Genomic DNA, 13,491 nt, shown 5'->3' with positions numbered 1-13,491 from the left:
GATATTTTTTCTCCCTCTACCCCTCCCCCATGTCCCTCTGGCACCTCCCCCACCCCCCCCGGCACTTCCACCCCACATGCCTTCCCCCCGGCCCCTCTCCCCTCTCCCTGCACCTTCTCTCCCCTCTCCCCTCCTCCTCGCCCCCCCCCAATCTCTGTTGCCCACACCCTCTCTCCCCCCAGTGTGTGCCACCAACAGCGGCTATTCTGGACATGGGCTGAGGGTGTACGGGTCCATGACTGTCAGACACAGCAGGACCCCAACAAACTCTCCAAAGACGACATCCTCGCCTTCATTCAGGAGCACCACCCCATTTAGGGGGAAAGCTGTCATCTGCTCCAACCTGGACTGCACCCTGACCCGGAATGGATCTTGACCTGGACCAGACAGGCATCTGCTCCAACCTGGACTGCATCCTGACCCGGATTGGATCCTGACCTGGACCAGACAGGCATCTGCTCCAACCTGGACTGCATCCTGACCCGGATTGGCTCCTGACCTGGACTAGACCAGCGGCTACCCGAACCTGGAGCAGACCAGATCCTGACCTAGACTGGACCGTCGATTGCTGGACTACATTCTGATCCGGAATTAATCAAACTGGCGTCTGGCCCAACCCAGAACGGATCTTGACCTGCACTTGACTGGCGTCTACCCCAACCTGGAATGGACTAGCATCCGATCTGACCTGGACCAGACCGACATCTGCCCCAACCCCAACACAAATCCGATCTGGACTGGATTGGACTGCATCTGCCCCCAACCCAGAACCATATTGGACCCCCATCACCCAGTTTCACACCTGATCAATGTCTGGAACTGTATCTGACCCTGCCCTGGACACAATCCCAATATGCATTTGTTCCGGACTGGCATCTGCCCTAAACTTAATCAGCATCGGAACTGGACCCGGACTGGATCTCCATCTGTTCCAGACCAGACCCCAATTGGAGTAGCGCCTGCCTCATCCTGAGATCTGAGCCGCAGGGCCCGGACCGGAGTTCCTGACCCTGGGATCCTCTTTGTGAAACTTTTATCAGGCTGGGCTTCCAGAGCTCGGCTGACCCCTGGTCCCCCAATTCTGCCCCCAGATCTCCAACCCCACCCATGTGAAGTCCCCCCACCCCACTGAGTGTACATTGTTGAATTTTGTATGAAGAGAATAAATTTAAGTTTCTCAAATCGTCGCCTTTGTGAACTCGGAAGTGCTGCCTCTGACCTCTTGATCCCCGACCCTGGAGCACTGACCCCCTGTTGGCTCCCCTGCCATCTGGGGATTGTTCTAGGAGCCTGAGTGTGGGGTTAGGTGGCAGAGGAGTTGCAGGGGTGGGGGCACGTATGTGTTTGCTTCAGTTCAGAGTCCGCCTGCTCCATGCAAACTTAGCGGCCCAACCTTGCCCTGTTAGCTCACATTAGGCCCATATCCCTCGACACCTTTCCTGTCCAAGTGCCTTTTTTAAATGGTGATTGCACCCACCACCCACTGGTGACAAGCTCATCCCTCAGACCTCCTTCTCTAATTAGCCTGTATCCTCTCATTCTGGAACCTTCCGGCGTGGGATTCTATGCTCTAATCGTGAACTCTGAATTATGTGCCCTGACAAAGATCTTTGTAACTTCTGTAGCCACAGGCAAGGTCACAGAGGACTGGAGTATAGCCAGTATTCTTAGAGGAACAAGACAAGCCATGGAACTATAGGCCAGTGAGCCTTTCATCACAGATAGGGAATTTCTTGGCAAAGATTTGTAGGGCCAGGATTTACTTGCATCTGGAAAAGCAGAGGTTTATCAGGGGTAGTCAGTGTGGCTTTGTGCAGGTAAGGTCACATCTTACAAGCTTGGTTGAGTTTCTGAGGTAGTGACATAGGTGATTGATGAGGGTGTGGTAATGAATGTAGTCTACATAGTGAGGCATTTGACAAGACCCTTTGTGGTAGACTAGTCCAGAAGATGTAAGGTACACTGACAGGGATGGGGCAGGGGGTCTGTATCCAGTGATGTTCCATAATATTAGTGCTGGAACTCTGTTGTATGTGATACACAGAAAACGTTTGGATGAAAATGTAGGCAGTTTGATGAGTAAGTTTGTGGATGATGCAAAAATTGATAGAGTTGTGGATAATGAGAGAGGTAGTCAAAGGGTATAGATCAGTTGCAGATATGGGCGGTGAAGTGGCAGATCAAAATCCAAATTAAATTTATTATTAAAGTTCACATACGTCACAATGTACAACCCTGAGATTAATTTGTTTGGGGGCAATCACAGTAAATACAAAAACCATAATACAATCAATGAAAGACTGCTGAACAGCACCATGGAAGCATAGTGGTTAGCATAACACTGTCTCAGGGTGTCAGAATTCAGAGTTCAGTCCTGACGTCCTCTGCAAGTCCTTCCCATGGAATGAGTGGGTTCTGGGTGCTCCAGTTTCCTCCCACAGTAGGTTAATCGATCATTGTAAATTGTCCCGAGATTAGATTAGGAGGAATATTGGGAGTTCCTGATGGCATAGCTAAATCTTAAAAAATGAATAGGATGGACAAACAACTAATGTGCAAAAAACATCAAACACTGTGTATGCAATGAGAAAGAATAATAAATCAGTAGTGGATATCAATGGAGTTTAATTTGGATATAGACCATAAGACAAAGTAGCAGAATTAGGCTCCACAATTCCATCATGGCTGATTTATTAAGCCTCTCAATCCCAATCTCCTGACTTCCCATAACCTGTGACACCCTATCAAGCTCCACTTGAATATACAATCACTTGGCCTCCACAGCCATCTGTGGCAATGAGTTCCACAGACTTACCACCATCTGGCTAAAGAAATTCTTCCTCATCTGTTCCAAACGGACACTCTCTGTTCTGAGTCTGTGCCCTCTGATCCTATACTCCATCACCATAGGAGGCATCCTCCCCACATCCGTGCTATCCAAGCCTTTCAATATTCAATGGGTTTCAATTAGCTCTCTCCTCATTCTTCTAAACTCTGGACAATATAGTCATAGTCATAGTAGTCATACTTTATTGGTCCCGGGGGAAATTTGGTTTTCGTTACAGTTGCACCATAAATAATAAATAGTAATAAAACTAAATATAGCTTAGAGCCATCAAACGCTCCTCATACGTTAATTCTTTCATTACTAAAATCATTCTCATGAACCTCTTCTGGACCCTCTCCATTGTTTTAGATAAGGGGCAAAAACTGCTCACAATACTGTGAGGCGTAACCAATGCCTTATTAAGCTTCAGTGCTACACCCTTGCTCTCATATTCTGGTCCTCAAATTGAAGGCAAAGATTCCACTTGCTGCCTTCGCCACTGACCCAACCTACAAGTTCCCACTCTTTGCCTCCTCTCAGTTAGCCAATCCTCTATCCACGCTAATATCTTTCCTGCAATACCATGGGCTCTTATGTTAAGGAGCTTCATGTGCAGCACCTTCTGAAAATCCAAATAAATTACATAGCTGACTCCTTCGTCTATCCTGCCTGTTATTTCCTCAAAGAATTCCAACAAATCTGGCAGGCAAGAGTTCCCCTGAAGGAAACCATGCTAGCTTTGGCCTACTTTATCAGGTGCAGATATAGCATATGGAGAAGTGTGAGGTGTTGCACCTTGGAAGGACAAGTGCAAGATGTATACAGTGGCTGGCAGGATCTCTAGGAATGTTGACGTACAGATGGATTTTGGCTCCCTGAAAGTGGCAACACAAGTAGGATCTGTTCTTCTATGTATCTTATAAACCAGAATCAGAACGATATTTATTATCACTCGTTTTGTCATGAAAGTAGTTTTATGACAGCAGTATAGTGCAAAGATGTAAAATGACCATAAATTACAAAATTAGTGCGCAAACAGGAACGAGGAGCTCGTGTTCATGGACTGTTCAGAAATCTGACGGTGGAGGGCAAGAAACTCTTCTTGAATCATTGAGTGTGGGTCTTAAGGTTCCTGTATCTCCTCCCTCGCAATAGCAACAAGATGGCATGACCTGGGTGGTGAGGGTCTTTAACAATGGATGCTGCCGCCTTGAGGTATGCTTGTTGAAGGTGTCCTCGATGGAGGGGTCAACTGTGCCCTCGAGAAATTTCACCCCTCAGCCTCCAACGTTGCAGTGAGGTCCACCCAGTTTGGCGAAACCACAACGCCTCCATTCCAGGCAACATCTTTAATAAATGCAGGTGATCCAATCCCTCCTTCAAACTCACTCTCTCCATTCCAGACAGCATTATGGTTGAATCTCTTCTACACACTCTCTGTTGCTACCATGTCCTTGCTGTAGTGTGGCCAGAACTGTATGTAACACTCCAGGTACAATCTAACTAAAGCTTTACCACATCTAACCAATGACCATCTGATCACTCCAAGTACAGTCTAACCAATGTTTTATACAGCTGCACTGTAACGCTCTCTCATACTCAATATGCAATGATGGCAAGCTTTCCAAATGCCTTTTCACAACCCACCTCTGTCACTACCTTCCAGGAGCATCTTTCACCATAAGTTCTCCCAGTATAGCATCACTCTCAGGACCCCTGCCACATACCTGTATATCCTGAATAACACAAGAAGTTATTTTTGTGCTGGAGGAATTGAGCAGATCAGGCAGCATCCATGGAAATGAATAAACATTCAATGTTTTAGACCAAGGCCCTTCATCGGGACTTGAAGGGAAGGGTGAAGAAGCCAGAATCAGAAGGTGCGGGAAGGGAAGGAGGACAAGCTAGAAGGTGAAAGGTAAAGCCAGGCAGGTGGGAACGGGAGATGAAGTAAGAAGCTGGGAGGTAGTTGGAAAAGATAAAAAGGGCTGAGCAAGGAGGAATCTGACAGGAGAGGAGAGTTAACCATAGGAGAAAGGGAAGGAGGTGGGGCACTAGGTGGAGATGATAGGTGAGAAGGGAAGAGTTTACCAGTATATCCTGGAATTTGATCTTCCAAAGTGTATTACATTTGTTGAGATTAAATTCCATCTGTCAACACTCTGACCAAGTTTTTAGTTGATCTGTGTTCCTCTGTGTTGTTTGATAAACATACTCACTATCTCTCTCAGACTTCAATTCTCGTGTCGTCCAGAAACCACCTGATCAGACCACCTACATTTTCATCTATTTGCAAACAAAGGTGTTGGCACCGATCCCTGCAAACACCGATTGTTAATAGACTTCCAGTCAGATAAACGCCTGCCTGCCACCACTGCAGCCTCCTATCTCCAGGCCAGTTTGCATCCAGCTCACCAACACACAAGCCTTTGGAGCAGAATTAGGTCATTCTGCCCATCGAGTCTGCTCCGCCATTTCACCATGGCTGATTAATTACCCCGCTCAACCCCATTTGACTCTTGACACTGACTATTCAAGAACTATTGATTTCTGCTTTAAATACACCCAGTGACTTGGCCTGCCTAGCTGTCTGTGGCAATGGATTCCACAGATTCACCACCCACTGCCTAGAGAAATGGTTCCTCATTGCTGTGCTAAATAGACATGAATCTATTCTGAGGCTGTGCCCTCCGGTACTGGAGTCCCCCACAAGAGGAAACATCCTCTCCACATCCATTGTATCTAGGACTTTTAATGTTCGATAGGTTTCAATGAGATTTCCCACCCCATTCTTCTGAACCAGTGAATACAGGCCTGGAGCCATCAAATGCTCTTCAGACATTCACAGAATCATTCTCAAGAACTTCCTCTGGACCACATGTCCAAGAAGGGATGTACTGGCATTGGATAGGGTGCAGAAGAGGTTCACAAAAATGGTTCTGAGAATAAAAGGGTAAACATATGAGAAGTGCTGCAACATTCCGCCAAGGGTTTCTGTCCCTCGCCCTGCTGTCTGGCTGTCACAAGACAATCTGTCCTACCCCCTCCCCCCGGCAATGACGATCTCTCCACGTGGAGCCTCCCCCTTCACCCTGGGATGGGGACTTGCACAGGGCACGGGTTGTTAAGTTGGGTCGTCCCTTGTAGAGCCCGGGACAGTCCCGTGTTCTATAGGGATGGAGAGGCTGCAGCCACTGTGTGTGAAGACTTCCTCCACTCCTGAACTCTAGGCAGGTGGAGAGGGGCTCAGAGTTCAGAAGCCCTCCTGGAACTGAGGGTCCAGCCTAAGCCAACTGAGGCCCCTCCGTCAGGGCCCGTCTGCACCCTGGGTCCTTGGAGAGAGTGCAGACTATGTCCATGCTCTCTCTGGAAGAGTTGTGGGGCAACTGAAGGCCACAGTGGCCTGAGGAGCTCAGACACCGGGGGGGGGGGGGGGGGGATGGAACAACAGTTTAATTTTGGGTTTATATTTTGCAAGAACAACAAATGGTTTTTAAGAACAAAAAAGATGTAATGTCTTGGAGTAAAAACCCCAGGGAAGCAAACCCCACAGTGGGTCTGGGGGTAGGGAGGGAGGACTCCCCAGAGTGTATCTGGGGGTAGGGGGGAGGACTCCCCAGAGTGGGTCTGGGGGTAGGGGGGGAGGACTCCCCAGAGTGTGTCTGGGGGTAGGGGGGGAGGACTCCCCAGAGTGTCTGGGGGTTGGGCGGAGGACTCCCCAGAGTGTGTCTGGGGGTGGGGGGGAGGACTCATTGGGGTAGTGGGGGAGGACTCCCCAGAGTGGGTCTGGGGGAGAAATATCCAGAGGAGGGAGGGAATGGTCTAGTGTGACAAAGGGAGGGTCCAGCAGTCACTGGCCATTTCTCTGACCCGGGGAAAAAGTGGGGCATGGGTTACAGGAAGGAGAGGCTGAGTCGGAGAGGATTCTTTGGAATAATAATGTTTTATTAAAACTTCGAATAATCTGAGATAAGTTACAGCGAGAGTTTTACATTGTGCTTTTGGTCAGTTTACAATCACGTCTCCATGGGAAGCAGGGGTGGGGAGGGGAGAGAGGTGGGTGGGGCAAGTCCCTGGCCAGTGGAGGGCTGGTAGGAGGGGAGGGGAAAGGAATAGGGGGGAAGAGGGTGAGTAGTGCTGCATTCGACCAGGGGAACGTGGCACCACGGTTACAGCCATCAGATTCTCATGTTGTGCTTTATTCTCGCCAGTGCGAGGGGGTGGGGGGGAGAGAGGTGGCTGCTGGAGTGGGGGACGGGGAGTTTGACCGTCGGTCGGCCTGTCCTGGAGAGTGGGACCCAGCGGGGCCGGCACAGTCTTTGGTAGAAGAGTGTGAGTGGAGGTCAGGGGAGGAGTGGGACAGGTGGTGGGGGGAGTGTATGGGTGGGGTAAATGGGACTGATTGGGGTGTGTATGTACCTATCTATCTGTGTGTATCTGCACGTCTGTGTTTGTGTCTGCATGTATGTCTGTGTGCGCAAGTCTGCATGTGTCTGTGCGCAAGTCTGCATGTGTGTGTGTCTCTGTCTGTTAGTGTGTCTGTAGGCTGGAGTGGGGGAGGGGGGGTCAATTGAGCAAGTGGGGTGGGGGCCGGTCGGTGGAATGAGTGGCACAGGTTGGGCAGATGATGAGAGGCTGGTGTTGGTGGGAAGTTGAGTGTGGGGGCCTGGGGGGGTGAGGGGGGCAGGGAGGGGAGGTGCTGGCACCAGCCCTGGACCTTCCTTTCACACTTCCTCCCTCATCACCTGAGCAGCGAGAGGCAGCTCAGAGAGGCCACGACAAGACTCCAGTCCCAGCCAGCTCCTGGCACAGTCGCCCCGTTCCGGTCTTGGTCCCGGGGAATCACATCTGCAACAGAGGAACTTCAGGTTAAGTGTCTGATCCGGCCTCACTTCCACCTTCCTTCCCATCACCCGCCCGCACTCCCCCTCCTCGCCCATCCTCCCCCCTCGCCAGCCCTCACCTATTCCCTCATTCCAGAACACCCCCAGTCCCTCACTCCCAGCCACTCAGTAAGATCATGGCTTGATCTGGCCATGGACCTGGCTCCATCTACCTGCCTTTTCCCTCAGAACCCTTAAATCCCTGGAAATAATCCAATCAAATAATAATGGGTGAGGTGCTGCTAGTCTAGAGGGTAACAAATACTGTGCGTTTATTTAAGAAAGGCGGCAAAGACAAGCCTGGCAAGTGCAGGCTAATTTGTGCTAGCTAAGTAACTGGAGACTGATCTGAGGAATAAGCTACCCGTACATCCAGAAAGATAAGAATTCATTTAGGGTAGTCGGCATGGCTGTGGGTAGGAGATACCAAATTCATAAGATGCTAGTGTTTTTTGATGATGTAACCAAGGAAACCCAGGAGGGGAGGGTGATGGATGAGGTCTTTGATAAGATTCCAATGATAGGCTGCTGTGGAAAGTCAGGCCACGTGGAATCCAGGGGGAGCTGGCTAAAATCAGATACACAATTGGCTTGATAGTTTCTTGGACTGGAGGCCCGTATCTTAGTGGCTGTCTCGGGTCGATGTTGGACACGTTTGTATCAATGATTTGGATAAGAATGTAAAGGACATGATTAATAAACTTCCAAATGACCCTAAAATGTGTGTCAGAGTGGAAAGTGAAGAAGGTTATCAAAAATTAGAGGCAGACCACAATCAGATGGGCAAGTGGGATGAAGTACTGCATTTTGGAAAGTCAGATCCAGGCCGGACTTTGACAGTGAACAGCAGAGCCCTGGAGAGTGTTGTAGAATGGAGGGGCCATCGAGTACAAGCACAGACTTCACTGGGGCTGGGGTTACAGACGGTGAGTGTTGATGTGCCAGTTTACACTGGGGGGGATCGGAGGTGGAGGGGGTCAGCAGCTTCGGATTTCTGGCCGTTAGCGTACTCGTGTTGGGCCCAGCGCAGATGCAGTCGTAAGGAAGTGTCTTTACATTCTGAGGTTGTTTGGCTTGTCACCAAGTACTGACTAACAAATGACAGTATCCTAATTGGTGGTCTGGCAATTTGAGTGCACAGGAATGTGAGAAGCTGCAGATAGTAGTGGACACAGCCCATGACATCTCAGGTCCATCCCTCCCCACAGTCAATGGTATCAGCCACAAGAAGCAATGTCCATCACCGACCGTCCAGGCCGTGCCATCAGCTCACAGCTACTGTCTGTCCTGCCCAGGGGTGCAGTGCTAGCTGGAGCACGTCCGGCACCTCTTTAAGAAAAAAAGCCAAAACAAGCTAATTAATTAGGTGCCGCCCAGGGTGATTTGAGGATCTCAGAAACTGCTGATCTCCTGGGATTTTTTTTTACGCATAACAGGCTCTGGAGTTTACAAAGAATGGTGCTAAAAACAAAAAAACATCCAGTGACTGGATTTAACAAGATGTTTTCGCACACAGAACAGCCACTCGCTGGATGTTTTTTTTGTTTTTGGCACCATTATTTGTAAACTCCAGAGTCTGTTGTGTGTAAAAATTCAAGGAGATCAGCAGTTTCTGAGATACTCTAATCACCCTGGGCGGCACCTAATTAATTAGCTTGTTTATTTCAGTTTTTTTCTTAAAGAGGTGCTGGGTGTGCTCCGGCTGGCACTGCACCCCTGGGCAGGACAGACAGAAACCTGAAGTCCCACACAACCATGTTTGGGAACAGTTACTTCCCTCCAACCGTTCAGTTCTTGAAGCAACCTTCACAACCCTAATCACTATAGATCATCACAGTGTGACCACTTTGTTTTGTTATAATTGTGTTTTTTATTGTAAAATTGTGTATATTTATATTTGTTCTTGTGACTGCTGCTTATCTGATGCTATGTGCATGTGATGCTGCTGCAACCAATGCACCTGTGCACACAAGTGCATATGAACAATAAAATTACTCTCCACAACTGCTGATTTTTATGTTGTCAACAAACTTACCTACATTTTCATTAAGTCGGGACCAAGCACGGATCCCATGGAACAGCACACACCACACACCTCCAAAGAGTATAGCCCCCTTCCTCCAATACCCACGCCAATTTTGCATTCAACTTACCAACTCACCATGGATTCCATGTGACTTAAACTTGTACCATGTGGGTCCATGTCAAATACCTCATCACTTCCTCAAAAAAATCAGTCCAGTTTGTAATTTCATGACTTGCACCTCAAAGTTGCACTAGCTGCCCTTCACAAACTCACTTTTCTCTCAGAATTGTCTCCAATTATTTCCAAAATTAGCCTGTAAATTTCTGGATTATCCCTATAGTCCATAAAGAAACGAACAATATTGGCTTCTGTCCAGTCTTGTAGTGTCTTACCTGTGGCTTGAGACAATACAAGGATCTTTTGTCAAGATGGCAACAATCTCAATTATCCAGGATTGATCCCTTCAGCTCTTCGATAGACCCAGCATCTCTTCCTTGATTTCAATGTCTAAACATCGGCAGAGTCTTCATTGATCTCACTATCCCCCCTCGTATTTGCTGAACACCAATGCATTTTGCACTTCAGCCATTCCTTCTGGCTCCAGACATAATTCCCCTCCCTCTTCCTTGTTACTCTTGTTGTTAATGTAAGTATAAAATAGATTGGGATTCTCTTTAATTATACTCACCAAGAACCTTTAATGGCCTCTTTTAACCTTACAAATTCTACCTCATTTACACCAAGCAAGTCCTGGTCACTATTGGGGGAAGGAATTAGTACTGTTTTGTTAGTATCACATGCACTGAGATACAGTGAAAAGCTTGTCTTACTTATTGTTCATACAGATCAAATCATTACTCCTGCACGACAATCACCCTGTGGCTTTTACATCTTTCCAGAATATTTCCACATATCTGCTGGTGGCTTTCGGGAGGTCTGTAGTACAGCCCATCAGAGTGACAACACATTTATTTCTCCTGAGCCCTACATACACTGCTTCAGTAGATAAGCCCTCTAGTTTGTCCTCACTGTGACATACTCCCTGATCAGCTGTGTAACACCTCCTCTTTTACCTCTCTCTCTCTCTACCACGTCCTCAGAATCCTTGAACACTGTGCTGCCAGTCATACCTTTCACCCAAGTTTTGACAAGGTCCTAAATGGAATACCAGTCTGATAGGTTGGATTGTGCGGGATTCAGGGAGAGATAACTAAATGGCTGTATATTGTCTTGGTGGGAGGAAGCAGATTCTAATGGTGTAAAGTTGGTTCTCAGAAAGCCCTGTGTCCTGTGATGTGGCCCTCAAGTAGGTGATGGGACCTTTATTTATGCATACAATTTGGATGAGAATGCAGTGGTGGTGTGAACAGTGAAGAATGTTATCAAAAATAACAGAGATCATGACCAAATGAGTTGCACTGAAGTACAGCAAGCTGTTTTAAAAACAAGAAAATCTGCAGAAGCTGGAAGTCTAAAGCAATGCACACAAAATACTGGAGGAACTCAGCAGGTCAGGTAGCATCTATGGAAAAGAGTAAACTGTTGGTGTTTCAGGTCGAGACCCTTCATCAGGACAGATAATTCAGATAAGTACAAGGTGCTTCAGTAACCACGTCAAACCAGGGAAGGACATTTACAGTGAATGGTATAAACTTGAGGAATGTAGAACAAAGGCCCTAGGATTACAAGCACGTGGCTCCCCGAAAGTGGAGTCACAGGTAGACAAGAGTGGTGAAGAAGGATATTGATACAGTGGCCTTCAACAGGGTACTGACTACAGAAATTGTGATGTTATCTTGCAGTTTCAGGACAATAGAACAATGGAGGGTTATGTAGGAGGGGTGGGTTACGTTGATCTTAGAGAAGGTTGAAAGGTCAGCACAACATCATGGACTGTACTGTGGTGTAATGTTCCAGGTTTTGTTGTACAAGAGGCTGGTGAGGACACATTTGGGGTTCTGTGTACAGTTTTGGTCCCCTGCTATAGGAAAGACATTATTAAACTGGAAAGAGTGTGAAAGGATTTGAGGATGTAGCTGGGACTCAAAAGCCTGAGTTACTAGAACAGGAGTTTCCAATGTTTTTCATGCCACAAACTAATACCATTTAGAAAGATGTCAGTGGACTCCAGGCTGGGAACCCCTGATCTAGAGAGGGGTTGAGCAGGTTGGGGCTTTATTCTTTGGAGTGCAGGAGAATGAGGGGTGTGCTTACAGAGATGTATAAAACCGTGAGGGGTATAAGTAAGGTGCATGGGCAGCCTTTTTCCCAAGGAAAGGGAACCAAAATTGGAGGGCTTGTGTTTAAGGTGAGGGGGGATAGACTTATAAGGGACCTGGGGTTACTTTTTCACACTGAAGATGGTCCATATATGGAACGAGTCACCAAAGGAATCAGTTAAGGGAGGTGCATTAAAAATATTTAAAGTGCACTTTGACAGGTACATGGATGGGAAAAGTTTACAGCAGGAGTTCCCAACCTGTGGTCCACGGACACCTTGCTTAATGGTATTTAGTCCATGGCATCAAAAAGGCATTCCTGGTTTAAAGGGATGAGGGCAACAAGGACTAGCTTAGTTAGCATGGATGAGTTGGGTTGAATGGCCTGTTTATGGCCATGGTTTAAGCTTCCTGAACAAATCTCCCAGTGAGGATATTGCTCTCCCTCCAGTTGAGTTGCAACCTGCCCTGGAGTAGAGCTCTGTGTTCGATGTTAGCTACGCAATAAGTCCACTTTCTTGCCTTACTATCACATGGAACCTGTGTGCTCCTGTGGGTGCGGGGTTCCTGTGGACATGTGTATCAGTGAGGGGTCTGTGCTCTTGGACGAGAGTTCTGTGTGTGTGTGTGTAGTTGAGGTCAGACTCACCTTTCTCAGAGAATGGCCGTTTAGAGCAGGGGCCCCGGGTAATGCTGACATCATCGATGCCGATGTCACCAAGGTATCCAGGCCCGCGGATAGCCTCCAGCACCACCTGTGGGGCACAGACCAGCGTTGTAGAGCAGGAGGCTGCCATCCACTCACACCCTCCTTTTCCCACCTCATTACTCTCCTCCTGCTACCCACCCTTACCCAGACTTCACATACCCCTCTTCCCCACCACCCTCCCTGCAACCATCCTTTCCATCATCCAGTCTTTCCACTGCACCCCTCACTAACACCACACACACCCATTCCTCGGCACACTCTCCCGCGACCCCTTCCTTCCCATCCTTGTGCCTCCCCTCATCTCCACCCCACCCTCTCTACACCCCTTCCATCCTCATCCCAACACTCCTCCCCTCCTTCACCCTTCTCCCCCTCTCCTCCACTCACCCAACCTTCATTGCCTTCTCTCCTACCCACTGCTCAGCTCCCCTGCCCCTGCCCCCATTACCTGGAAGGGTCCGCTGGGATTGATGGTCACACTGCCCAGCCGCCACTCCTCCGCTTGGTTCCCATTCAGGCTCCAGACCGGAGTCTCCACCGCCTTCACCCCCTGGGTCCGCACCAGCACGTTCAGGGAGCCTGGGGGCAAGCAGAGGTCAGCAAACCTGCCGGGCTCAGACCACCGCAGAATGGAACGGGTTCGGACTGGAGTCAGGCCAGAACAGTCAGAGCAGGTCGGAACAGAGTGGAAGCGGACCAGATCAGAATCAAGAATGGAGCAGGATCACACCAGACCAGAGTCAGAGCAGATTGATCTGGAGTCAGACGGACCAGTTTTGGAATGTAGCAGACCACAGTCAGAGTGGAGCCTCAGAGCGGATCGGAGC

The 13,491-nt window shown here is 48.6% G+C and overlaps 2 protein-coding genes across 2 annotated transcripts in view; one reads left to right on the top strand and one right to left on the bottom strand.

Annotated features, from left to right (window-relative positions):
• The window catches only part of cmtr1 (cap methyltransferase 1), an 87,086-nt gene extending 80,867 nt beyond the window's left edge, over positions 1-6,219 (top strand). The window contains exon 23 of the mRNA XM_063040847.1: positions 183-6,219. Within this exon, the coding sequence (XP_062896917.1) occupies positions 183-318 (136 nt within the window). The 3' untranslated portion in view covers positions 319-6,219. The remainder of the gene's footprint in view (positions 1-182) is intronic.
• Positions 6,220-6,759: 540 nt separating this feature from the next.
• LOC134342558 (MAM domain-containing glycosylphosphatidylinositol anchor protein 1-like) overlaps positions 6,760-13,491 on the bottom strand; it is a 49,883-nt gene continuing 43,151 nt past the window's right edge. The window contains exons 15-17 of the mRNA XM_063040846.1: positions 13,113-13,243; positions 12,605-12,710; positions 6,760-7,675 (exon numbers count right to left, since the gene is read on the bottom strand). Of these exons, the coding sequence (XP_062896916.1) occupies positions 7,569-7,675; positions 12,605-12,710; positions 13,113-13,243 (344 nt within the window). The 3' untranslated portion in view covers positions 6,760-7,568. The remainder of the gene's footprint in view (positions 7,676-12,604; positions 12,711-13,112; positions 13,244-13,491) is intronic.

Source organism: Mobula hypostoma, chromosome 2 (assembly GCF_963921235.1).
Source record: "Mobula hypostoma chromosome 2, sMobHyp1.1, whole genome shotgun sequence".
In the NCBI taxonomy this organism is placed as follows: domain Eukaryota; kingdom Metazoa; phylum Chordata; class Chondrichthyes; order Myliobatiformes; family Myliobatidae; genus Mobula; species Mobula hypostoma.
This window is presented reverse-complemented; position numbering and strand designations above follow the sequence as displayed.